Below are 20770 nucleotides of genomic sequence, written 5' to 3'. Positions count from 1 at the left end.
AAATTTTACCTTAAGAGAAGTGTATCTCACTTTGCAGGGTTCTTTATGTGAATGGGGAGGCACCTATATCACAATACAAGTAAAAAAAAAAAAAGTTTTTTTGTGTGAATTTACTCTGGCAGAGAGTTTTCGATCATCAGGCCCTTAGAATCATTTACCATAACAAGAAACCTGCAATGGATTCACACTAGGTATTTTTTCTCATGGCTAAAATGTTTGTGTCACATTTCTGCAGGCATCTACCTCTACATCTGATGGTATGCTGACATTGGACCTTATCCAGGAAGAGGAAGCTTCCCCAGAGGAGCAAGCTTCTTGTGACCAGAGCTTCAGGGTGGACCTGGATAAATCTGTGGCACAGCTGGCATCCAGCCGTCGAAGGTCAGACTCTGAGAACCTCAAGTGCCCAGAAAAGGGCAGATCAGAAAACTTACAAGGTAGAGACCACTTATCATGGGACAAGTGGGGGCCTCACCGCGATTCTTTTGGGAAGGGCACCACTTACACACCTCAGGTCCCCAAAAGGTTGTCTTATTCTGAAAAGAACAAATGTGCCTCCATGGAGGAAATCTTGTCTCGATCAGACTCTGCAGCTCAACGATCTACACCCAAAAAGGTGCCAGAGTCTGAAAAATTATCCCATATACAGGAACTGATAGCAGTGAAGATTGAAAAAACTCAGGAACTTCTCTCAGAGGTAAAGGACTGTGGAGATGTGAAAAAGAAGGCTAAAATTGACTCAGAGAGTACCCTTCTGGAGGCAGAGAGGCTTCTGTCTGAGGCCTCCTCCAACTGGAGGCAGGCTAGGAAGGTTCTACAAGAAATAAAGGAACTGAGAGACCTGTACAAACAAGCAGACCATCAACCCTTAGACCCCAAACAGAAACTTAGCAGTCATTACAGGAAAAGTCTAATGTGAGGGACAAAAGCACTCAAAAAACCCTCAAGTTCCCAAACGGATATTTTCCTGTTTGATCCTGCTTCTGGCTTGACAGGTCCATGCCAAGCTCCAAGGCTGACCAGGAGCCCACACAAGAGAAGATGGTTGTCTTTGGAAGGGTCCCTTGGCTTTGCACTCGAATCCCCATGGGCAGCTGAACAAGCTGTGAATCACATTAGGCTGGTGATACATGCAGGGAGCACAATGGGAGTGCTTGACATCTACTAACGTACACAGCCTGCATATCCTGGCTTAGAATCTTTGCATTATCAGTGTTTACAATTAATGAGATATGGAAAGCTGGAACAAGCTGTAGGCGAATGGATGAAGCATGTGGCAAATTGTAGTTTTTGTAGTATGTTCTATCCAATTTGACGCAAACTAACCTGTTTCAATGTTACCTACTGTATGTTTACACGCATTTCTCCCTATTGCGTTTCTAAAGAAGCTCTATGCAGAGTTGATACTATAAATCTCCAGGGGTTTCTGATTACTAACCTCTAGTCAGACATACATAAGCTGTAGCATATGCCAGTATGGAGTATGACTATGCACTTTTCTATTCTGTCCAAGCTTATTTTATTTACTATGTTTAAATGTTACAGGGGTCATCAGTTTACTGCTGGATATCCAAAAGATTTGCAGTTTTTCTATTTGATTGGGGTTGGGCACCACAGACTGAAAACACAACAGGCGTAGCTGTGGCCAATGAGTAGATCTTTAGCAGAAATAATTTAGTTTGACCTGAAGCCAATAGTTAGTGCAGCATATCTGTGTCCCAGTTCACCTGCTTCCCACCATTAAGGACACTTGTATTTTAATTTAAGTATTCACTGTAAGTTCATTTACACCATTTTTTATTTTGACTCTTTTCAAATCCAGTAAATTAATTATTCCCATACATGATACACCATGTATCTCACCTTATAGTTTTCGATATATAATGGTTATATCAGTGTTTAGATTAAAAATACCAGTGACTTCCTGGTCTTCTGGCTGTGAAGGGCTTTATCCATCGTATGTATACGTACTTCGTTACTAGCATACAAAATCAGGAGCAACTGAGTCTGCCTCTAAACCTTCAGCATCAGCTAGCGCCTTAAATGGAGGGTATGGTGCCTTTTAATGAACCTACTTTATATTTCTTCATAGATTGCACTGGATGTGTTATATAGTTTTGACTTTTATACATCTATTGGGAACTACCACATCTGGAAAAAAATCTTACCAAGAAATAAAATGTTCACTCTTCTACAGGAACAACAGGGCCAGTTATGATTTGAATACATTGTGATTGTCCTTAGTCAAAATACATTTTGATGTTTGGCGTTATAGAGTTTACAGTTCTCTGATCATTAATGACAGTTTGCACCTTTGTTACTAAAAACTAACTCAATTACCACCATTTGTATCTGCTGCCATTGTGGTAGCACTTGGCAAATAGCTCAAACTAGGAAAATTATCTAACCTTAATGGAAATTATAATTATTTTCTGATGCAGAATAGGTAGATTAAACAAAATTCACTATCTATAAACCGTTTTGATATACAATAATAATTTTAAAAAAACTGTGGGCTTTGACCTTTCCATGTTTTTTATTACTCTACATATATAATATGTATATACAAACTACTTTGGCTCATAACAAAATGTGTTACTGGCTCCTCACTATTGTCAATTTGTCAACCCCTATATTAAGATAATAGTCAGACATTCTAACATTTTTCTTTTGTGCATATGTGAATAGAAAAGATCAGCAGTTAAACTTTTTTTGCATCAAACAAAGTTAAAAGATGTTTAAATTTAAAGGGAAGCTAATATAACTGATACTGAGGTATATACTGCTCACTGGATGACAGAAAAATTACCACAGGAAAAAAAAATGGTTTATTCAGTATGGTTTATTTCCAAAATAGAAAGCACTATAATATTGTATTTTGAAATGATCCCTTATAGGTGGAACATAGAACATTTTGTGTAATCATGTACCTTTTATTTGGCTCATTATTGGATTATAGGAACCTGAGTTATATGGCCATGCAATCAAGTGAATGTTCATACCATGATCTCAGAATGTTCATAGCAATCATAGAAACTGGTTGTAGCATAAAAATTCTCCATAGACTTTACTGGAAATAGATGTTTTTACCAACAGTTTCCAAACTTTACCATCTCAATGGAAACTAGGCCTCTGTTGGATGCCAGAAGCTGCTATCTTGTGTCTAACTGGAAAGTTTCTTCACCAGGGTACTCAGGACACCATATATTGTTATACAAATGTAACCTTAACATAAGAATCATAGAGCCCTGGTTTAAGGCATTTATGTCTAACTACATTTTGCATATTTATCTGATATAAATGGCTCCCCAGAAATCCAATGCTTGTAATCACTTATAAATCACTTAGGCCTAGTTTCCATTGAGGTGGTAACATTGTGGAAACTGGTGGTAACATTAAAAATCTCCATAGACTTTAACGAAGATTAAGGATTTTATCATCAGTTTCCACAATGTTACCACCCCAATGGAAACTAGGTATTATTTCTTTCCTAAGATATAGTGAGTCCAAGGATCATCTTAATTACTGTTGGGATATCACTCCTGTCCAGCAGGAGGCAGCAAAGAGCACCACATCAAAGCTGTTAAATACCACCCCCTTACCCATAACCTCCAGTCATTGTCTTTGCCTATGCAAGGAGGTGGTAGATTCTTCAATCAAGAGTTTGTTATTTTTAAAGCAGAGCTGTTTGTTCTGGTTTTTTTACTGGGGTCTAGCTGTGTTCCACATCAGTCTCTTCAGTAGAGCTGTGGTGGCTTTTGAGCACTTGAAAACTGGTGGGATTTTTCATTTCACCATGCCTTTCATGTTTGGTGCTGCCCTACCCTGAATGCCTGATTAACTTTAGGCAGTCCTTCATTTGTTCCACGGGTCTATGGAGGGAGGAAGCCTTTCCATATCTGTGAACTGCCCTGCTGCCGGGCAGATGTGACTCAGGTAAGTGCCGGTTTTTATTTCTTTATTAAAAGAGAGTTTGGCACTTTGATGGGTACAGGGACTGTTAAACCAGTGTGGGTTTATATTTGGGCACTGTATGACTCTCAGGAGAGGCTCTGTGTGGTTTTTTAAAACGTGTTTTTTTTTTCTCACTGTAATAGAAGGCTGGCCTTTAGCCACGCCCACAAATGGGCGAGGCTTAGTCTGTTTGGCGGTTTTCATTGCTTTCAAAGGCTGCTGTGTCCAGATTGTCAACATTTTCCAGCTTCAGGGGGGTCAGGTAGGCACTTCAGCAGGGCCTGTTGAGGTAAGGAGGCTGCCTGAAGGTGTTTTTTAATTTTTAAAGCAATCGTATTTTTTTGCAGTAAAAAAGTTGCAGTTTAAAATTTAAAGTGACAGTAACATTTTTTGTTTTAAGCCAATTTAATTTGTTTTTGGTAAAGATGGAACAAGCTTTGCAAGATGTTACATGCAGCTTTTGTTTTGATTCTAATGTGGAACCTCCAATGCCTTTTTGTGCCTCATGTATTGAGAGGACCTTACAGTGTAGGGAAAAGATTTTTCCTGAGCCATCATTAGCTGGGGTGGATGCTGTTCAGGGGTCTCCTGTTCAGAATATGCCACAGCTTTCTCCTCATGTGTCTCTTCATTCAGTGTCATCTCATGCAGTGCCCAGTGTTTCTACTCCAGTTGGATGTTCACCAGGGTCTGGAAAGGCAGCCTGTGGTGTGTATTGCTACTGTTACCAGTGCGGCAGCATATTGGTCTAAGAAGCCTGTTTCTGACTCAAAGTCAGCATTAGGAGTCTGCCCCCGGTCCGGGAGCAGATCCTGTGGGGGGCAGACTTTCCCTGTACGCTCAGCCTTGGGTTCGGAATGTTTCGGAATCCTGGGCAGTGGACGTAGTGTCCCACGGGTACAAATTAGAGTTCAAAAGTTTTCCTCCCAGAGGCAGGTTCCATCTTTCAAGGTTATCTGTAAACCAGATAAAAAGAGAGGCATTTTTAAAATGTGTTCAAGATCTGTCCGACCTGGGAGTAATAGTTCCTGTTACAATACAGGAACAAGGTCTGGGTTTTTATTCCAATCTGTTTCGCGGTTCCCAAAAAAGAGGGAACTTTCCGACCAATTCTAGATCTCAAGAGTGTAAACAAATTCCTCAGAGTTCTGTCTTTCAAGATGGACACTATTCGCTCCATCCTTCCTCTGGTTCAGAAAGGTCAGTTCATGACTACTGTGGATTTAAAGGATGCGTATCTACATATTAACATCCACAAAGATTATCACAAGTTTCTGAGGTTTGCATTCCTAGACAAACATTTCAATTTGTGGCCCTTCCTTTTGGTCTGGCAACGTCTCCCAGAATTTTCTCAAAGGTCCTGGGAGCGTTGTTGGCAGTTCTCCGATTGCAGGGTGTTGCAATAGTGTCTTATCTGGATGACATTCTGGTCCAGGCATCATCTTTTCAACAAGCAAACTTCCACACGGAGTTGTTGTTGTCTTTTCTCCGCTCCCACGGTTGGAAGGTGAATTTAGGAAAACGTTTCTTGGTTCCATCTACAAGGGTAGTATTCTTGGGAGCAAAACAAAGAAAGGATTGGATGGAGCACCGACAATTTAAAACACAATTTTCTTTATTTGTAAATCCTTAAAACAAAAAGGATTAAAAAGGATAACAGGATGATATGTCCTAAAAAAGAGTCAGCTCACACAGCTGACATGTTTCGGCTGAATGCCGTTCTCAAAGCTGCTAACCTGCGTGGGTTTAATCCCACCCTTAAAAACACAGTACATGACTCTAATTGGACAATGATAAATTGCACCTGTTTAACACATTCAGTGCACTTTAACCCCTGAAAGTTGCCAATACGCAAATAAGTAGAGTGTAATGAGGATATGTTTTCTAATCAGAACACAAAATACTAATATTCATTCAACTTACCCTATACATTTATTGTGACTGTTTAAATTAATGGATTACTATATGTGAAAACTATCTTTGCTAGACAGAGGCTTTTACTAGCAATAGCATGCTAGCACATTTGGACAATGGATTATACAGCTCAATTTTCCTGTGCAGGAAATAGCTAGCCTCAACCACTCATTAACTATATAGCTAATGTTCCTGTTCTCAAAGATGTTAAGACAGGTGGTTAACTCCTATTTAGCTAGCGAGGTATTGTTCCTCCAACCTGTTTAGGCTCTATGCTCCCTATGTAAAATTTAAAACTCAATTATGGGTGGGGGAGGGATATATGTTCTAGTTATACAGATGCCACCCTGTTAAATCTAGCTACCAGATTTACTTATTGCAAATCATATAGATTTTTACTATATTATGGTAACCCTTAGTTTAAATGCTCCAGTGGTGTAGCAGTTCCAAAGCAGAACAACACAAAACGAAACAGAACAGAAGGGGGGTATTGTAGCATATCTCCAGAAACCAATATCCTGAACAGAGAGCAAATCGGTCAATCCAGACCAAGATAAACATTAAAAGCCCCCGGCAGGTATTATATAAATACTAGCCCTTATTAGTAGTGTCACAGGGACGGTACACGTTAGATTTGAACTCTTACTTGTACTTAGTAGAATACCAAGTACTGGTAGATGGTGGATGTTGATGTAATGTATTACCTCACTGATTGTATTGACCACCTACTACTCCCAGTAGTTAATTAGGTCATACATTGAGTTCAGACCTTGGGGGTGTCTAGTTTTTAACGTGAAGATCCAAAAGATCTCTTGTTTGGCTAGTAGTAGATCTCTATCACCCCCCCTTGGTGGTGTGAGTACCTTTTCAATACATGTCCAGCGGAAGGTATCTGCACTTTTTCCATGGACATTAGCAAAATGCTGGACCAGGGGAGTGCTTGCCTTTCCTATTCTGATGCTGGAGAGGTGTTCTCTAATGCGGGACCTGACCTCCCTTGTAGTGAGGCCTATGTATTGTATTCCACACTTTTCGCAGGAGGCAAGATATATTGTGTACGTTGATCTGCAGTTTAAACACATATTTTTAGTGAATACTTTGCCTGTGACAAATGAAATAAACTGACTCCCTGTCTGTACCTTCTCGCAAGCGACACATTCCCTATTATGGCATTTGAACATCCCTTTTTGGGTAAGCCAAGAGGATGCCTGTGCTTCATTCTTGCTGATTTTTGTTGGCGCTACCAGATTGCCTAAGGTTTTGTTCCGCCTATAGGAGAAGTGGCATGATTTGAGCAACAGATCTGTCAAGCCCTCGTCCGCCTTGAGCATTGGTAGGTGCTTTTGGATTACATCACAAATTTGTGTGTACTGTTCCGAGTAGTCAGTGACAAAGTATAATTCATCCCTGGTACTATCTGCTTTTCTGATTTTTTGGGCCTTGGGGCACAGGAGATCTTTTCTATCCAAATGCCTCACTTCTTCTAGGGCCCGATTTACCAGGGTTTTGTGATAGCCCCTTTTCTGCAATCTAATGGAAAGTAATGAGGCTTCCTCTTCAAAATCTGAGTTCAAAGAGCAATTTCGTTTCAAACGAGTGAACTGTCCCTTGACAATTCCCTTGAAGACTCCCTTGGGGTGGCTACTTTTAGAGTGCAGCAGTGTGTTGCCTGATATAGGCTTCCTATATGCTGTGGTGCAGATTTTTTCACCAATCACCCCCCACAAGGTAACATCCAGATAATTGATGTTAGAGGAACTGAATTCAAAGGTGAAACCCAAAACTAAGTCGTTGTTATTTAATGATTCCACAAATGTGGTAAGTTCGGTTTCATCACCCTTCCAAATAAATAGGAGGTCGTCAATGAACCTCCTATAAAACACTATCTTCGAGCTGAGGGGGTTCCCACCTCCATAAATGTGGTCCTTCTCCCACCAACCCATGTAAAAGTTGGCGTACGAGGGGGCAAATTTTGCCCCCATCGCAGTCCCACAAATCTGGAGGTAGTACACCCCCTCAAACTCAAAGTAGTTGTGTGACAGCAGAAATCCAGCCATTTGAATGACATATTCACAAAAATCACTGTCATCTCCATGGTAAATGTTGAGAAAGTGGGACAGGGCTAATAAACCCTTGGAATGTGGGATGGAAGAGTAGAGCGATTTTACATCGACTGTAAGCCAGATATAATCATTCTTCCACTCAACGTTTTCAAGGAGATTTAGAATATGCAGGGACCATCGGCTTCAAAATTTGGTCGAGCCACTCGGAGGTGTGCTCAAGGAGTGAGCCGATACCACTCACAATGGGTCTGCCTACCACATTGACAAGTGACTTGTGGACTTTTGTCAGGAGATTGAAAATAGGGATCTTGGGGTTGCTAACCAATAGGTAGCTTGCGGTATCCTCATCAATAAAGCCAGCTTCCATAGCATCATCTAGCAGACTTTCAAGTTTTTTCTTAAACTGGTTTGTTGGGTCCAAATCGAGAACCCTATAGTCCTTGGTGTTATGTAGCTGTCTGTGGGCTTCATTGATGAAGTCACATCTATTCAGGACTACCACTGAGCCACCTTTGTCCGCTGCCCTAATTACAATTGTGGTGTTGTTACTTAACTTTGCCAATGCTTCCCTTTCTCTTACAGATAGATTCTGTCTGCTCCTTGTATCTGAATGATAGATCATACTCAGATCGGTTTCAACCCTACTGTGGAACCTCTCAATTATGGGTCCCCTAGTATGTAGCGGGTAGAACCTGGAAGGATTTTTGAACTTTGGAAAGCTTTTAACAGTGGAAACCAAATTACTTTCACTGGACATATCCAGAGACTCAAGATTTTGTGGACTACAGAGATCCTGAAAATCCCAATCATCCATCGCCAAAATGGCTCTATCATTACCTGTACTCTGTTGTAAAACATCAGAAGTACCACAGCTCTCTGTGTTGCTTGAAAAATGCTTTTTCAAGGTAATTTTCCGCACAAATTTATTGACGTCTATTAGGGTGTTAAATAAATAAAATTTTCTAGTTGGGACAAATCCCAACCCCAACCCTAGAATCTTGGTTTCCACTGTGTTTAGTTGGTAAGAAGATAGATTTATCACTGATATCTTGTGTTCATTTGGTTTCTCCTGAGCGCATAGCCCCCCTTGTTTGTTCCCTTTGGATCTTCTCCCCCCCGCATCTCTTTGGGGGGGGGGGGGGAACCTGTTTTAATTGGTTGTGCATTCTTTAGAATAGAAGGTGGTAAAGCATTATTTTTCTCTTTCTGTTTTATTGCTTCCTGTGTCTGTATTTGAGGGGCAGATCTAGTCTGTGTGTGGGAGTCAGGAGGGAAATTATCTTCCTCTCCAGAGGTCCCACTTCCACCTCCTGATGAGGATTCTGCTTCACTTTCTGAGAAGTGAATTCTCCTGTGTTGTCTGCCTCTACCTCGCCCCCTCCGTCTACCCCTGAAACCTCTACCTCTGTTGTTAGGGCCCAAAGTGTGATTATACTCTGTACTTTTGTGTGCGTTCCCTTCTGTTCCACACATAAATGGTATTATTGTTAAAATCTGTCTGATCCCTTATATACTTTGTATGTTTGATTTCTAATAACAAATTTTTGGCTTCTGCCACAGCATCTTGTAGTAGCTTATCAAATCGAGCAAAATCAACATCCTCACATCTTCTATTTAATTCATCCTGTACTTCAGTTATCTTAGTGGTAATTTCCTGAACCTGTTTATTTTTGTATATAATCAACACGCGCATGAGGTTCCAGGAACATTCAGAAAGGGTGTCATTCCACTCGTTAATAAATGCCCTATCATCAGTGGTGAAAGTGGGGTATTTATTAATTCTAAGCTCCCTAGGTATAAGTTTGAGCTTAAGATAATTTTCCATAGTCCAAATGTCCCATTTATATTTATTTTCCTTGTTCAACAGATATTCAATTTCTTCAAAAAGGGTAGTTAGTTTTTGTTGTATTCTGTCTAGTGTGAAAAAGCTTTCAGCTAATACTGTGCAATCATGCCTTTCACTTGCATTCCGCAAAGAATAAAAAGTCACATTAGTAACAGATCCTGCATTCATCTCTGTCCTGTTATCCATAGTCCCAAGTACACACTTAGTTGCAGCCCAAACACAAAAACTCTTAATCAATACAATTCAGTCAGTGTTCAATTTCAGTCCGTTGCTAAACACACAGTAAATGAGGGTAAAAAGGCCTGACCCATGAGCCTATGTAAGAAATACAAAAGACGAAACCCCCTCACAGCTGTGTGTTTTCAATATAAGACTGTTGTCCGTTGTATTAATATGGCATAATGTGCAACCTTATATAACATACATAGTATTCTTGGGAACCATTATCGATTCACTAGAGATGAAGCCAGAAGAACAAAGATCTTCAATTCTTGTCTTGCCCTTCAGTCCTCTCCTCAGCCGTCAGTGGCTCAGTGTATGGAGGTAATCGGTCTGATGGTGTCAACTATGGACATCATTTCGTTTGCTCGGTTCCATCTCAGGCCTCTGCAGTTATGCATGCTCAGTCAATGGAACAGGGATTATGCGGATCTGTCTCCGTGTATTGTTCTGGATCAGGTGACGAGATTCTCTTCTGTGGTGGTTGTCTCAGGAACATCTCACTCAGGGAACTTGCCTTTGCAGGCCTTCCTGGGTGATTGTGACCATGGATGCCAGCCTGCTAGGATGGGGAGCTGTCTGGGGCTCGTTAAAGGCTCAGGGTCTATGGACTCAGGAGGAAGCGTTTCTTCCCATAAACATCTTAGAGCTGAGGGCAATCTTCAATGCTCTTCTGGCCTGGCCTCAGTTAGCTTCAACCCAGTTTATCAGGTTTCAGTCAGACAGACGTTTCATCCCGGGAAGTGGGAACTTCACCCGGAGGTGTTTGTCAACTTGGTTCGCAAGTGGGGGCAGCCAGAGCTGGATCTTATGGCATGCCAAGCTTCCGAGGTACGGGTCGAGATATCCTCGGGCTGTGCTAATAGATACGCTAGCAATTCCTTGGGACTTCAGCCTAGCATATGTGTTTCCTCCATTTGCTCTCCTTCCACGAGTCATTGCTCGAATTAGACAGGAGAGGGCGTCAGTGATTCTCATTGCTCCGGCATGGCCTCGCAGAATCTGGTATGCGGATCTTGTGAAGATGTCATTTCTTCCACCTTGGAGTCTTTCGTTAAGGAAGGACCTTATACTTCAGGGGCCCTTCCTTCACCCAAATCTTGTTTCTCTAAAGCTGACTGCTTGGAGATTGAACGCTTGATTCTATCTAAGCGTGGGTTTTCAGAGTCTGTCATTGAGACTATGATTCAGGCTTGCAAGCCTGTTACTAGAAAGATTTACTATAAGATATGGCATAAATATCTATTGGTGTGAATACCAAGGCTACTCTTGGAGTAGAGTTAGGATTCCTAGGATTTTGTCTTTTCTCCAGGAGGGTCTGGAGAAGGTTTTAGCTGCAAGTACCCTGAAGGGTTAAATTTCTGCTTTATCTATTTTGTTGCATAAGCGTCTGGCAGATGTGCCAGATGTGCAGTCTTTTTGTCAGGCCCTGGTTAGAATCCAGCCTACGTTTGCTACTCCTCCATGGAGTCTTAATTTGGTTCTTAGAGTTCATCAACAGGCTCCGTTTGAGCCTATGCATTCTTTGGATATTAAAATGTTAACCTGGAAGGTTTTGTTTTTGGTTGCTATCTCTTCGGCTAGAAGAGTTTCGGAGCTCTCAGCACTGCAGTATGAATCTCCTTACCTTATTTTTCATTCTGATAAGGTGGTACTGCGTACTGCCTTAGGTTTCCTTCCAAAAGTGGTTTCGGTTAGGAATATTAATCAAGAAATTGTTGTTCCTTCTTTGTGTCCTAATCCTTCTTCTCAGAAGGAGCGTTTGCTGCACAACCTGGATGTGGTTCGTGCGTTAAAATATTATTTACAGGCGACTAAGGATTTTCGCCAGTCTTCTTCTTTGTTTGTTGTGTTTTCTGGAAAACGCAAGGGTCAGAAAGCTACGGCTACTTCTCTTTCTTTTTGGCTGAGGAGTGTTATTCGTTTGGCATATGAGACTGCTGGACAGCAGCCTCCTAAGAAAATCACGGCTCATTCCACAAGGGCTGTTTCCTCATCTTGGGCCTTCAAAAACAAAGCTTCTGTGGAACAGATTTGCAAAGCTGCCACTTGGTCATCTTTACACACTTTTTCTAAATTTTATAAGTTTGATACTTTTGCTTCAGCTGAGGCTTCTTTTGGGAGAAATGTTCTTCAAGCAGTGGTGTCTTCTGTTTAAGGTTACCTGTCTTGTCCCTCCCTAATCATCCGTGTCCTATGGCTTGCGTATTGGTTCCCAACAGTAATTAAGATGATCCGTGGACTCACTATATCTTAGGAAAGAAAACATAATTTATACTTACCTGATAAATTTCTTTATTTCCGGATATAGTGAGTCCACGGCCGCCCTTATTTTCAGACAGTTTATTTTTTATGTAAACCTCAGGCACCTCTGCACCTTTTTGTCACTTCCTTTCTCCTTGCTTCTGGTCGAATGACTGGAGGTTATGGGTAAGGGGGTGGTATTTAACATCTTTGCTGTGGTGCTCTTTGCCGCCTCCTGCTGGACAGGAGTGAAATCCTAACAGTAATTAAGATGATCCGTGAACTCACTATATACGGAAATAAATAAATTTATCAGGTAAGCATAAATAATGTTTTTGTTGCCCTACTGAGATGCAAAGCCCATGTAATTACATTTTTTATAACTTTACAAGTTGTAAATTGTGGTAATAGAAATGGACAATATCCTCAGAGGTGAATTGTGCATTTTTTTTTGTAATGCATCTGAAGAATCAAACTTAAATAGGAAGACACATTTACCTTTTACATTTTGGTTTTACAAGTGCAAGGATAGTTACAACACCGTCTTTTAGGGCTAGGTTACGAGTGTAGCTTGTTTTATTGATCCCGCATTGCAAGCTAAGTCCGCTAGAAGTAAGCTTTTTGCGTGCCTGGGTACTGTGCCTAGTGCAAGTTGAAAGTGAAAAGTTTTCACTTGCCTGCTAACCCGATGAGGGCAAAAGGCGAGTTAGAATATCACGACCGCTTTAATGTATTCCCCCAAAGACTTCAATGGATCATGAAAAAGGGGGGGGGGGGGGGAGAAACACTTTTACTTGCGTGCAAACCCGATCGCATTTTCTCTAGTGCGCTAACCTGACATGAAATATTAAGATTTCACATTACGATGTTCCTCATATAGAAGAATATGTTCTATTTATTCATAAATATATGTCAAATATTTACAGTACAAACACAGTTAAATACTTTATTAAATATGATTATTGCATAAATATGATTTTTCATGTTTTCCGATACTTGACTGCAAAGGGCTCCAATACACTTATAAATATGTCTATATATATGTATACATGTGTATTATGTGTCTATATACACATATCAATACATATGTACACACACACACATATATATATATATATATATATATATATATATATATATATACACACATACATGCATATACATATTTAGACTTGTTTATGTATGTTACACTATTTTAAAGCCCTTTGCATGCCTTTTTTCCTAAGACCTGAGACATCATATCTTTGACCCCTTTTAACTTTTTAATGAAACAAATTTATTAGATGGTGTTATTATAAGTGTAACTGTACTTTTTAATGTATTTTGTGAAACCTTTTTTTTTCGAGGTAACAGTTAAACAGAGCTCTGAAGTTGCATGTTAAATTCAGTTGGCTCAAGTGAACGCATTTACTTTCAACTTGTAATATGCGCGCTACTTCCAATGCATGCAAACACTTGCGATAAACCCATTATCGTTTGCACGCTCATACTCTAGCCCTCATACAGTAGATTATAGTGGAGACTGGGATTAGGATACTATAGGCTTTGTTTTTGAATTATTGGGATTATTAATTAGTTCTTGTGTGCAACATTGTATGCGCACAATATCAACGCCTGTATGAAGGGTTGCCTGTTGTCTAGCATTAACTGAACAGTCAGGTATTTTAAACTAGCTGGTGAGTATGTACACAAAAACAAAATGGACACTGAACTGATTGGTTCTAATGTGGGGGCATATAGCTGTCAGGGCTTCAGGTTGATGAGTCTGGCACCTGATACATACATCAGGCCACTGGATCTGATTTGCTGTCCATTGTGTACTCATGGTGGACATAAACAGTAGAGCCATGGGAGTTAGTCTAAGGTCTCTTCAATGCTCTGCCTCCTCTTTTCCCCGGGTTTTCATCCAGTATTCTTATGGATGGCATCTGGCAACACTGTGTGTGGGATAAAGCTGAGGGCATCAATATGGCAGCATACCCATAGTCCTTACTATCGTCCAGCGGTATAATGACTATTGCCATGTCAGTGTTACAGCATTATGACTTGCTAGATTGTCATAGCTAATAATTTAAGTGATTATACAAGTTCTCTGAAACTATGTCATCTTCCTACCACAGACATTACTGATGTTGCCATGTTAATTTCAAGAATGATATTTTGCTTTTTATTCATAAACTGGTGTGTCACTGATTGTTTATTTGAATTTTCTTTTGGAATGTGGTATTGAAAAAATGTATTTGTCTTCACCTAGTACCATTTGGCGTTTTACATTCATAGAGCTATTTCTAAATTGGCTTGGTAAGTTAATCTTTTGCTTTTGTCAAGGTGTGAGTTTGGATATTATCTTGGGAGGCTATTACATCATCAGTTCTATTTACTGATTAATATCCAATTTGTTTACATTTTGTTTGTAGTTTAGATTTTTTAAGCACCTAAATGCTTAACACTTTGGCTGCCAGGAATTGTATAGCAATGTATAGCAACTCCTTACGGGGAAAAAGTACTATATTGAGAATTTTGCAAAATAAAGCTTAACACTTGTTTATTTTAAGTAGTAGCCTTGTTTACTACAATTAATACTTGCCAATATGTTTACCAATGTTTACATGGCATTTTACGTAGTTGTTAAGGTTATCATACAATTTAACATTTTCACACCCTCTTTTCTGTTCATTCACAAGAAATGTTGTTTAACTAATTCCCAGTTGAGATTTCCTGTGAGAACAAAGGACGTGTTTAGTCAATTTGTAACCTTCTTTTGCTATTAGTTGCACTGAATATACTGCACCATATTGGTAGAGCTTAAAAGTTGATGCTGATATGTATAACTTTGTAAGATTTGTTTTGCTGATGTTGAAAGTGCCCGTAGCAAAATTATATCTGCACATTTATTTTATATTATATTTGGAGAACGGATCTTAGATGAATGTAGATTATAGCTGCATAACAGAATTCTGAAACAGCACAGTTAAAGTGATGGTAAACTATACATGTTTTAAATCAGGTCCAGAATCTAAGCGGTATTTTACACAGACTTTATATGATCACTTCTAATAAAGATGCAATGTAATTAACTCTTTAATCTAGCAGTGACATTCTAATACCTGCGCACTGGCCCCCCACTTCGAAACTCATATTTTTTGTGACCTAACGGTTTGAACTGTTCTCCAATCGGCACTCTAGCCCTACGGCACTTTTTTTGTAGCAAGGGCACCAATTGGAGAGCAATTCAAACCATTAGCTCAACAAAAAAAAAAGAGTGTTTTCAAGTGGGCGGCTGGAGCGTGGGTTATTAGAATGGCGCAGCTAGATTAATAAGTAAATAACAGCGCTTCTTTATTAGAATTGATCAATTAAAATCCCTCTAAAATATTGCTTAGATACTGGACCTGATTTTAAAACATATAAAGTTTACTATCACTTTAAAAGGACATTAAACTTTACATTTAATCTCCTGATATAATGATGAATTATGGAAATGAAACACTGTAATATATATTCATTATACGTTTTGCTGCAAAATGCCTCTGAATTAGTTTCATTACCTGAGTCTGCAACATTTTAAACAGTGATTGGTTATCTCAAACTAATTTTCATCTGTTCTAATTGCCACATTACAGTAGACCAGGAAAAAGATTTTTACCTGGTTTCTCAAGTGGTGCAACATTATAAATTGTGCTAACAAAATCGCAGCATTAGATGATTTTAATAAATTTATTTTGCAGTGCAGTTTTTACTTACTGATATGTGCTATGTGATTAATGTCCCTTTAAGTAACATCACAGCCATAAATGACATGTCAACTTGTCATTACTTTCAGGTAATCTGCATACATGGTAATATGTCTATAAACATGTATCTCTTTTGAATGTATACTTTTGCTTCAAGGTAAATATTCAGTAAAATTAGCATGTACTGCAGTAAGCTTCAGGGAACATCCTGTATTTTGTTTGTCTAAATAATTAAGTGAAACATTTAACTACAGCTCCTGAAGCTGTATTTAGACCCAAAAAATCACTATGCACCATTCAGTCTTTTGTAGGGATTCAGTTATTATCATCTGATCTAAACTAAAGTAGGGCTCTGTGTATGTAACAATTTCAAGAGAAGCTGCAATCTTACATATGTAAGGGTTTTACTTTGTTTCAGTGATTGATGCATCAATTAAGTTTCCTGTTATATAACAGTTCCCTTTTTCTTTTAATAAAAGCATTTTTATTTGTTGCATGTGAAAACTGTTTCAGAGAAAATCTAGGTACCTATGTGGTTGATTCACTAAGATTTTGAGGGGTACCTCATGGTTTAACTCCATAAGACACCAGGTTGCTGCTTGAATTGACAGATCTAGGGATTTTTTTTTTAACTGGTATGACAGTGTGGAATAAACTGCCATTTCCTGAGACTTATGTAGTCTTTTCTCTGTCTACCAATGAGAACAGTGTAATATGCCCTCAGCCAATATTCAGCTGTATAATTTGCATTTCTTTCAGGTGTCTGTTAAAGGTTCAACAGCTTATACTGTAATATGTCATTTTTTGTAATGCTTGGACAATGCTTGGACAAGCCATTTTAAGGATATTCTTATGTAAGTTAATCAATGGCTAAGTCACAGCTATGTACTCATACATAGATTGTTAAAATTTAAAGGCAACAGTTAAATAAGGGTTCTTTCTTATCTAGCTCACACCTCAGTGTACATTTACCTGAAAGTCTGATATGCTGAAAAACATTATGTGTACTATTAAAGTACATTGAACTGAAAACTAAAATGTACATCACTTTTGGGACCAGATATTCAAAAGCTTGCTGTCATATAGAGAAATCATGCAAAATCTTTAGAATTTGTTTTTAGACCTTATATTGTATAATGTAGATGTCTCTCCATCACATCAAAAACGCTGCATAGTGTGATAAATATCTTTCAAATTATAATTTTTTTTAGGGACCTCTCCATGCTGACGAGATGTTTAGATCATCTCACCTGAGCAGAGAGCTTTTGAATATCAGGTCCTTAGTCGGGTGGTGATCACAACACGTTTAGAAATAATTCTATAAATATTTGTTTTTATATAGATAATTTTTTTGCAGCAACGAATGTGTTCCTTTAAAGTGCAAACTTTCCTCTTACTCTGCTGAAGTACAGGACAAACTACTGACACACATCATTCTGTTGTAGTGTGACACTATAAATTAGTTTTAAAATTCTACTTTTAAAGGGACATTAAATCCAATCCCCCCCCCCCCCCCACGATTCAGATAGGGCATTCAATTTCAAACAACTTTCCAATTTACTTCTATTATCTAATTTGCTTCATTTGTTTGCTATTCTTTGTTGAAAAAACAACAATGCACATGAATGAGCCAATAACATGAGGCATATACAGTATGTGCAGCCACCAACCAATCAGCAGCTCCTGAGCCTACTTAGGTAAGCTTTTCAACAATGGATATCATCAGAATTAAAAAAAATTAGATAAGCAAAGTAAATCGGAAAGCTGTTTAAAATTGCATGGTCTCTCTGAATAATGAAAGAAAAAATTTGTGTTTCATGTCCCTTTAATATTTCACTAATTCCATATTTGATCCACAATCTCTGGCCCTTCTAGGTTTAACACACATTATGATACTTGTGTTCACATTACAATTATCTGTATGCTTTGTAGACCATTTATAATGTATACCACAAATCATTTATGTTATTTTCTCTCTAATAAAAACATCAATCAGGAAATGGGATTATATGAATATTTGAACTTGCAGTGGGATAAATAAAATGTATTTTTTTGTTTCCAAACCTTCTATGGCTCTGGTAATGTGAACAGTGACACAAAATCCTTTTGACCGTTTCATGGTGCTTATAATTGGATCCTATTGCAATGTGCTAATGTAACACAGCTGGACAAAGTGACATTCTATAGGACTTGATGTTTTTTTCCCCTGTTTCTCCTCTGTTTAAAAGTTTGTACAATGTGTCAAACTTTCTCTTCTTCCGCTGGGGATGAAACCTGCACTGATATTTTATGCTTTCTATATTTCCCTGGCCAGCCGCCGATAGCAGAAATGTTACAAAATAAAGCTGTGATAATGAATAAATGATATGGGAATTTTATATAAAACTCTGTGTTGTGTGTGTGTGTGTTTTTATTTACCTTCTCCATCAAATAAACACAGGTTGTAGTTTCCTTTAAAAATAACTAATGATCTTTTTTTTTTTTTTTTTTTTTACTGGAATTTAAAGAAAATATATTTTCCTTCTTTTTAAAGGGACACTGAATCCAAATTGTTTGTTTCGTGATTCAGATAGAGCATGCAATTTTAAGCAACTTTCTAATTTACTCTTATTACCACATTTTCTTCATTCTCTTGGTATCTTTATTTGAAATGCAAGAATGTAAGTTTAGATGCCGGCCCATTTTTGGTGAACACACTATGTTCTTGCTGATTGGTTGATAAATTCACCTACCAATAAACAAGTGCTTTCCATGGTCCTGAACCAAAAAAATAGCTTAGATGCCTTCTTTTTCAAATAAAGAAAGCAAGAGAACGAAGAAAAATTGATAATAGGAGTAAATTAGAAAGTTGCTTAAATTTGCATGCTCTATCTGAATCATGAAAGAAAAATGTTGGGTTCAGTATCCCTTTAAGTTTTGTAACTCAGTGCTGACATAAATAACTCCACTGGAGTGAGGACAATGTTATCTATATGGCACACATGAACTAGCGCTGTCTAACTAAATTTATGTCTTCAGTGAGTTATTAGGATTGAGATTGGAATGAGATGAGATGTGCAGCCATGAAATTTTTGTTTCAGACAAACTTTTTGTTCCGTATATTTAGGGAAATCCGTTTCCCCAAATATTCGGTGGCTGTACTATTTGGTATTTGTTTAGTTTAAAACAAAATGAATACTGAATTTTCGTTAAACATTTACATTTTGTTTTTTGTTAAAACTATGTAAATGTTTCAAAGCTACAAGTTTACCTGTATCTACAATACGTACCTTAAAGGGACACTGTACCCAAATTTTTTCTTTCGTGATTCAGATAGAGCATGACATTTTAAGCAACTTTCTAATTTACTCCTATTATCAAATTTTCTTCATTCTCTTGGTATCTTTATTTGAAATGCAAGAAAGTAAGTTTAGATGCCGGCCCATTTTTGGTGATCAACCTGGGTTGTTCTTGCTGATTGGTGGATAAACTCATCCACCAATAAAAAAAAGTGCTGTCCAGAGTTCTGAATAAATAAAAAACTTAGATGTCTTCTTTTTAAAATAAAGATAGCAAGAGAACGAAGAAAAATTGATAATAGGAATAAATTAGAAAGTGGCTTAAAATTGCATGCTCTATCTGAATCATGAAAGAAAGAATTTGGGTTCAGTGTCCCTTTAATCTGCTATGGAGAGCATGCTATGTTAAGTATTAACCGCTTAAAATAAATAAAGTAAACAAATTAAGACTATTTTTGTCAGTATTCTTTTGTTTTCTTTTTTTCCGTTGGAGCATTCATTCAGATATTGATTTAGTTCAAATTAAATGAAAATCCGGTTTTCATGACAAATGTGCAATCGTCCAAAAACGAATGTACATCTCTCGATTGTAATAATGTATTTATTTATTACACTATTGCTTGCATATTGCATTTTGCTTCCTTTGAAAGGGTTAAACACATAGTTAAAAAGGGATAGGAAAGTCAAACCTGAATTTGCATGATTCAAAAAGATCATGTTATTTTAAGACACTTTTAAAGAGACAGAAAGGTCAAAATTGAATTGTGCATGGATTCATTTCAATTTTAAATATAAGCATTTTTACAATATACTTCAATTAGCAACAGTCATTCTAGTAAAAGATATTATTGTTTTTCAGCAGAATACGCAAATATCCTGTTAGTGCCCATGCACTATTTTTTAAACACTTTCTTAGCGAGTCAGCAGTGGCTTATATGATACAAATTAAAAGGACAGTCTAGTCAAAATTAAACTTTCATGATTCATTTAGGGAATGCAATTTTAAAAAAAATTCCAGTTTGTTATCAGATTTGCTTTGTTCCCTTGGTATTCTTTGTTGAAAGCTAAAACTTGGTAGACTCATATGCTAATTTCTAAGCCCATGAAGGCCACCTCTTATCTCAGTGCATTTTGACAGTTTTTCAAGGCTAGACAGCGCTAGTTCATGTGTGCCATAGATAACACTGTGCTCACTCCCGTGGAGTTATTTATGAAGCAGCACTGATTGGCTAAAATGCAAGTCTGTCAAAAGAACTAAAATAAGGGGGCAGTCTGCAGCAGCTTAGATACAAGGAAATTACAGAGGTACAAAGTGTATTAATATAACAGTGTTTGCTGTGCAAAACGGGAATGGGTAATAAAGGAATTATCTATTTTTTTAAACAATAAAAATTCTGGAGTAGACTGTCCCTTTAATTGTCCATAGGCACAATACACACCACCCCAGGTCTCTGAGTTTGAATACTGGTGCACGGTCCAAGGATATGTGTGAATGCTGCTGGAAAACAGTAATGACTT

At 38.2% G+C, this 20770-nt stretch overlaps 1 protein-coding gene across 1 annotated transcript in view; it reads left to right on the top strand.

The window, feature by feature from the left end:
- Positions 1 to 18359, top strand: part of PLEKHO1 (pleckstrin homology domain containing O1) — a 69059-nt gene extending 50700 nt beyond the window's left edge. The window contains exon 6 of the mRNA XM_053705376.1: positions 236 to 18359. Coding sequence (XP_053561351.1) covers positions 236 to 919 — 684 coding nt within the window. The 3' untranslated portion in view covers positions 920 to 18359. The remainder of the gene's footprint in view (positions 1 to 235) is intronic.
- Positions 18360 to 20770: the final 2411 nt, after the last annotated feature.

The sequence above is a fragment of the Bombina bombina genome, chromosome 1 (genome assembly GCF_027579735.1).
Source record: "Bombina bombina isolate aBomBom1 chromosome 1, aBomBom1.pri, whole genome shotgun sequence".
NCBI classification, from domain to species: domain Eukaryota; kingdom Metazoa; phylum Chordata; class Amphibia; order Anura; family Bombinatoridae; genus Bombina; species Bombina bombina.
The sequence above is the reverse complement of the archived record's forward strand: the minus strand, read 5'-3'. Positions and strand labels throughout refer to the sequence as shown.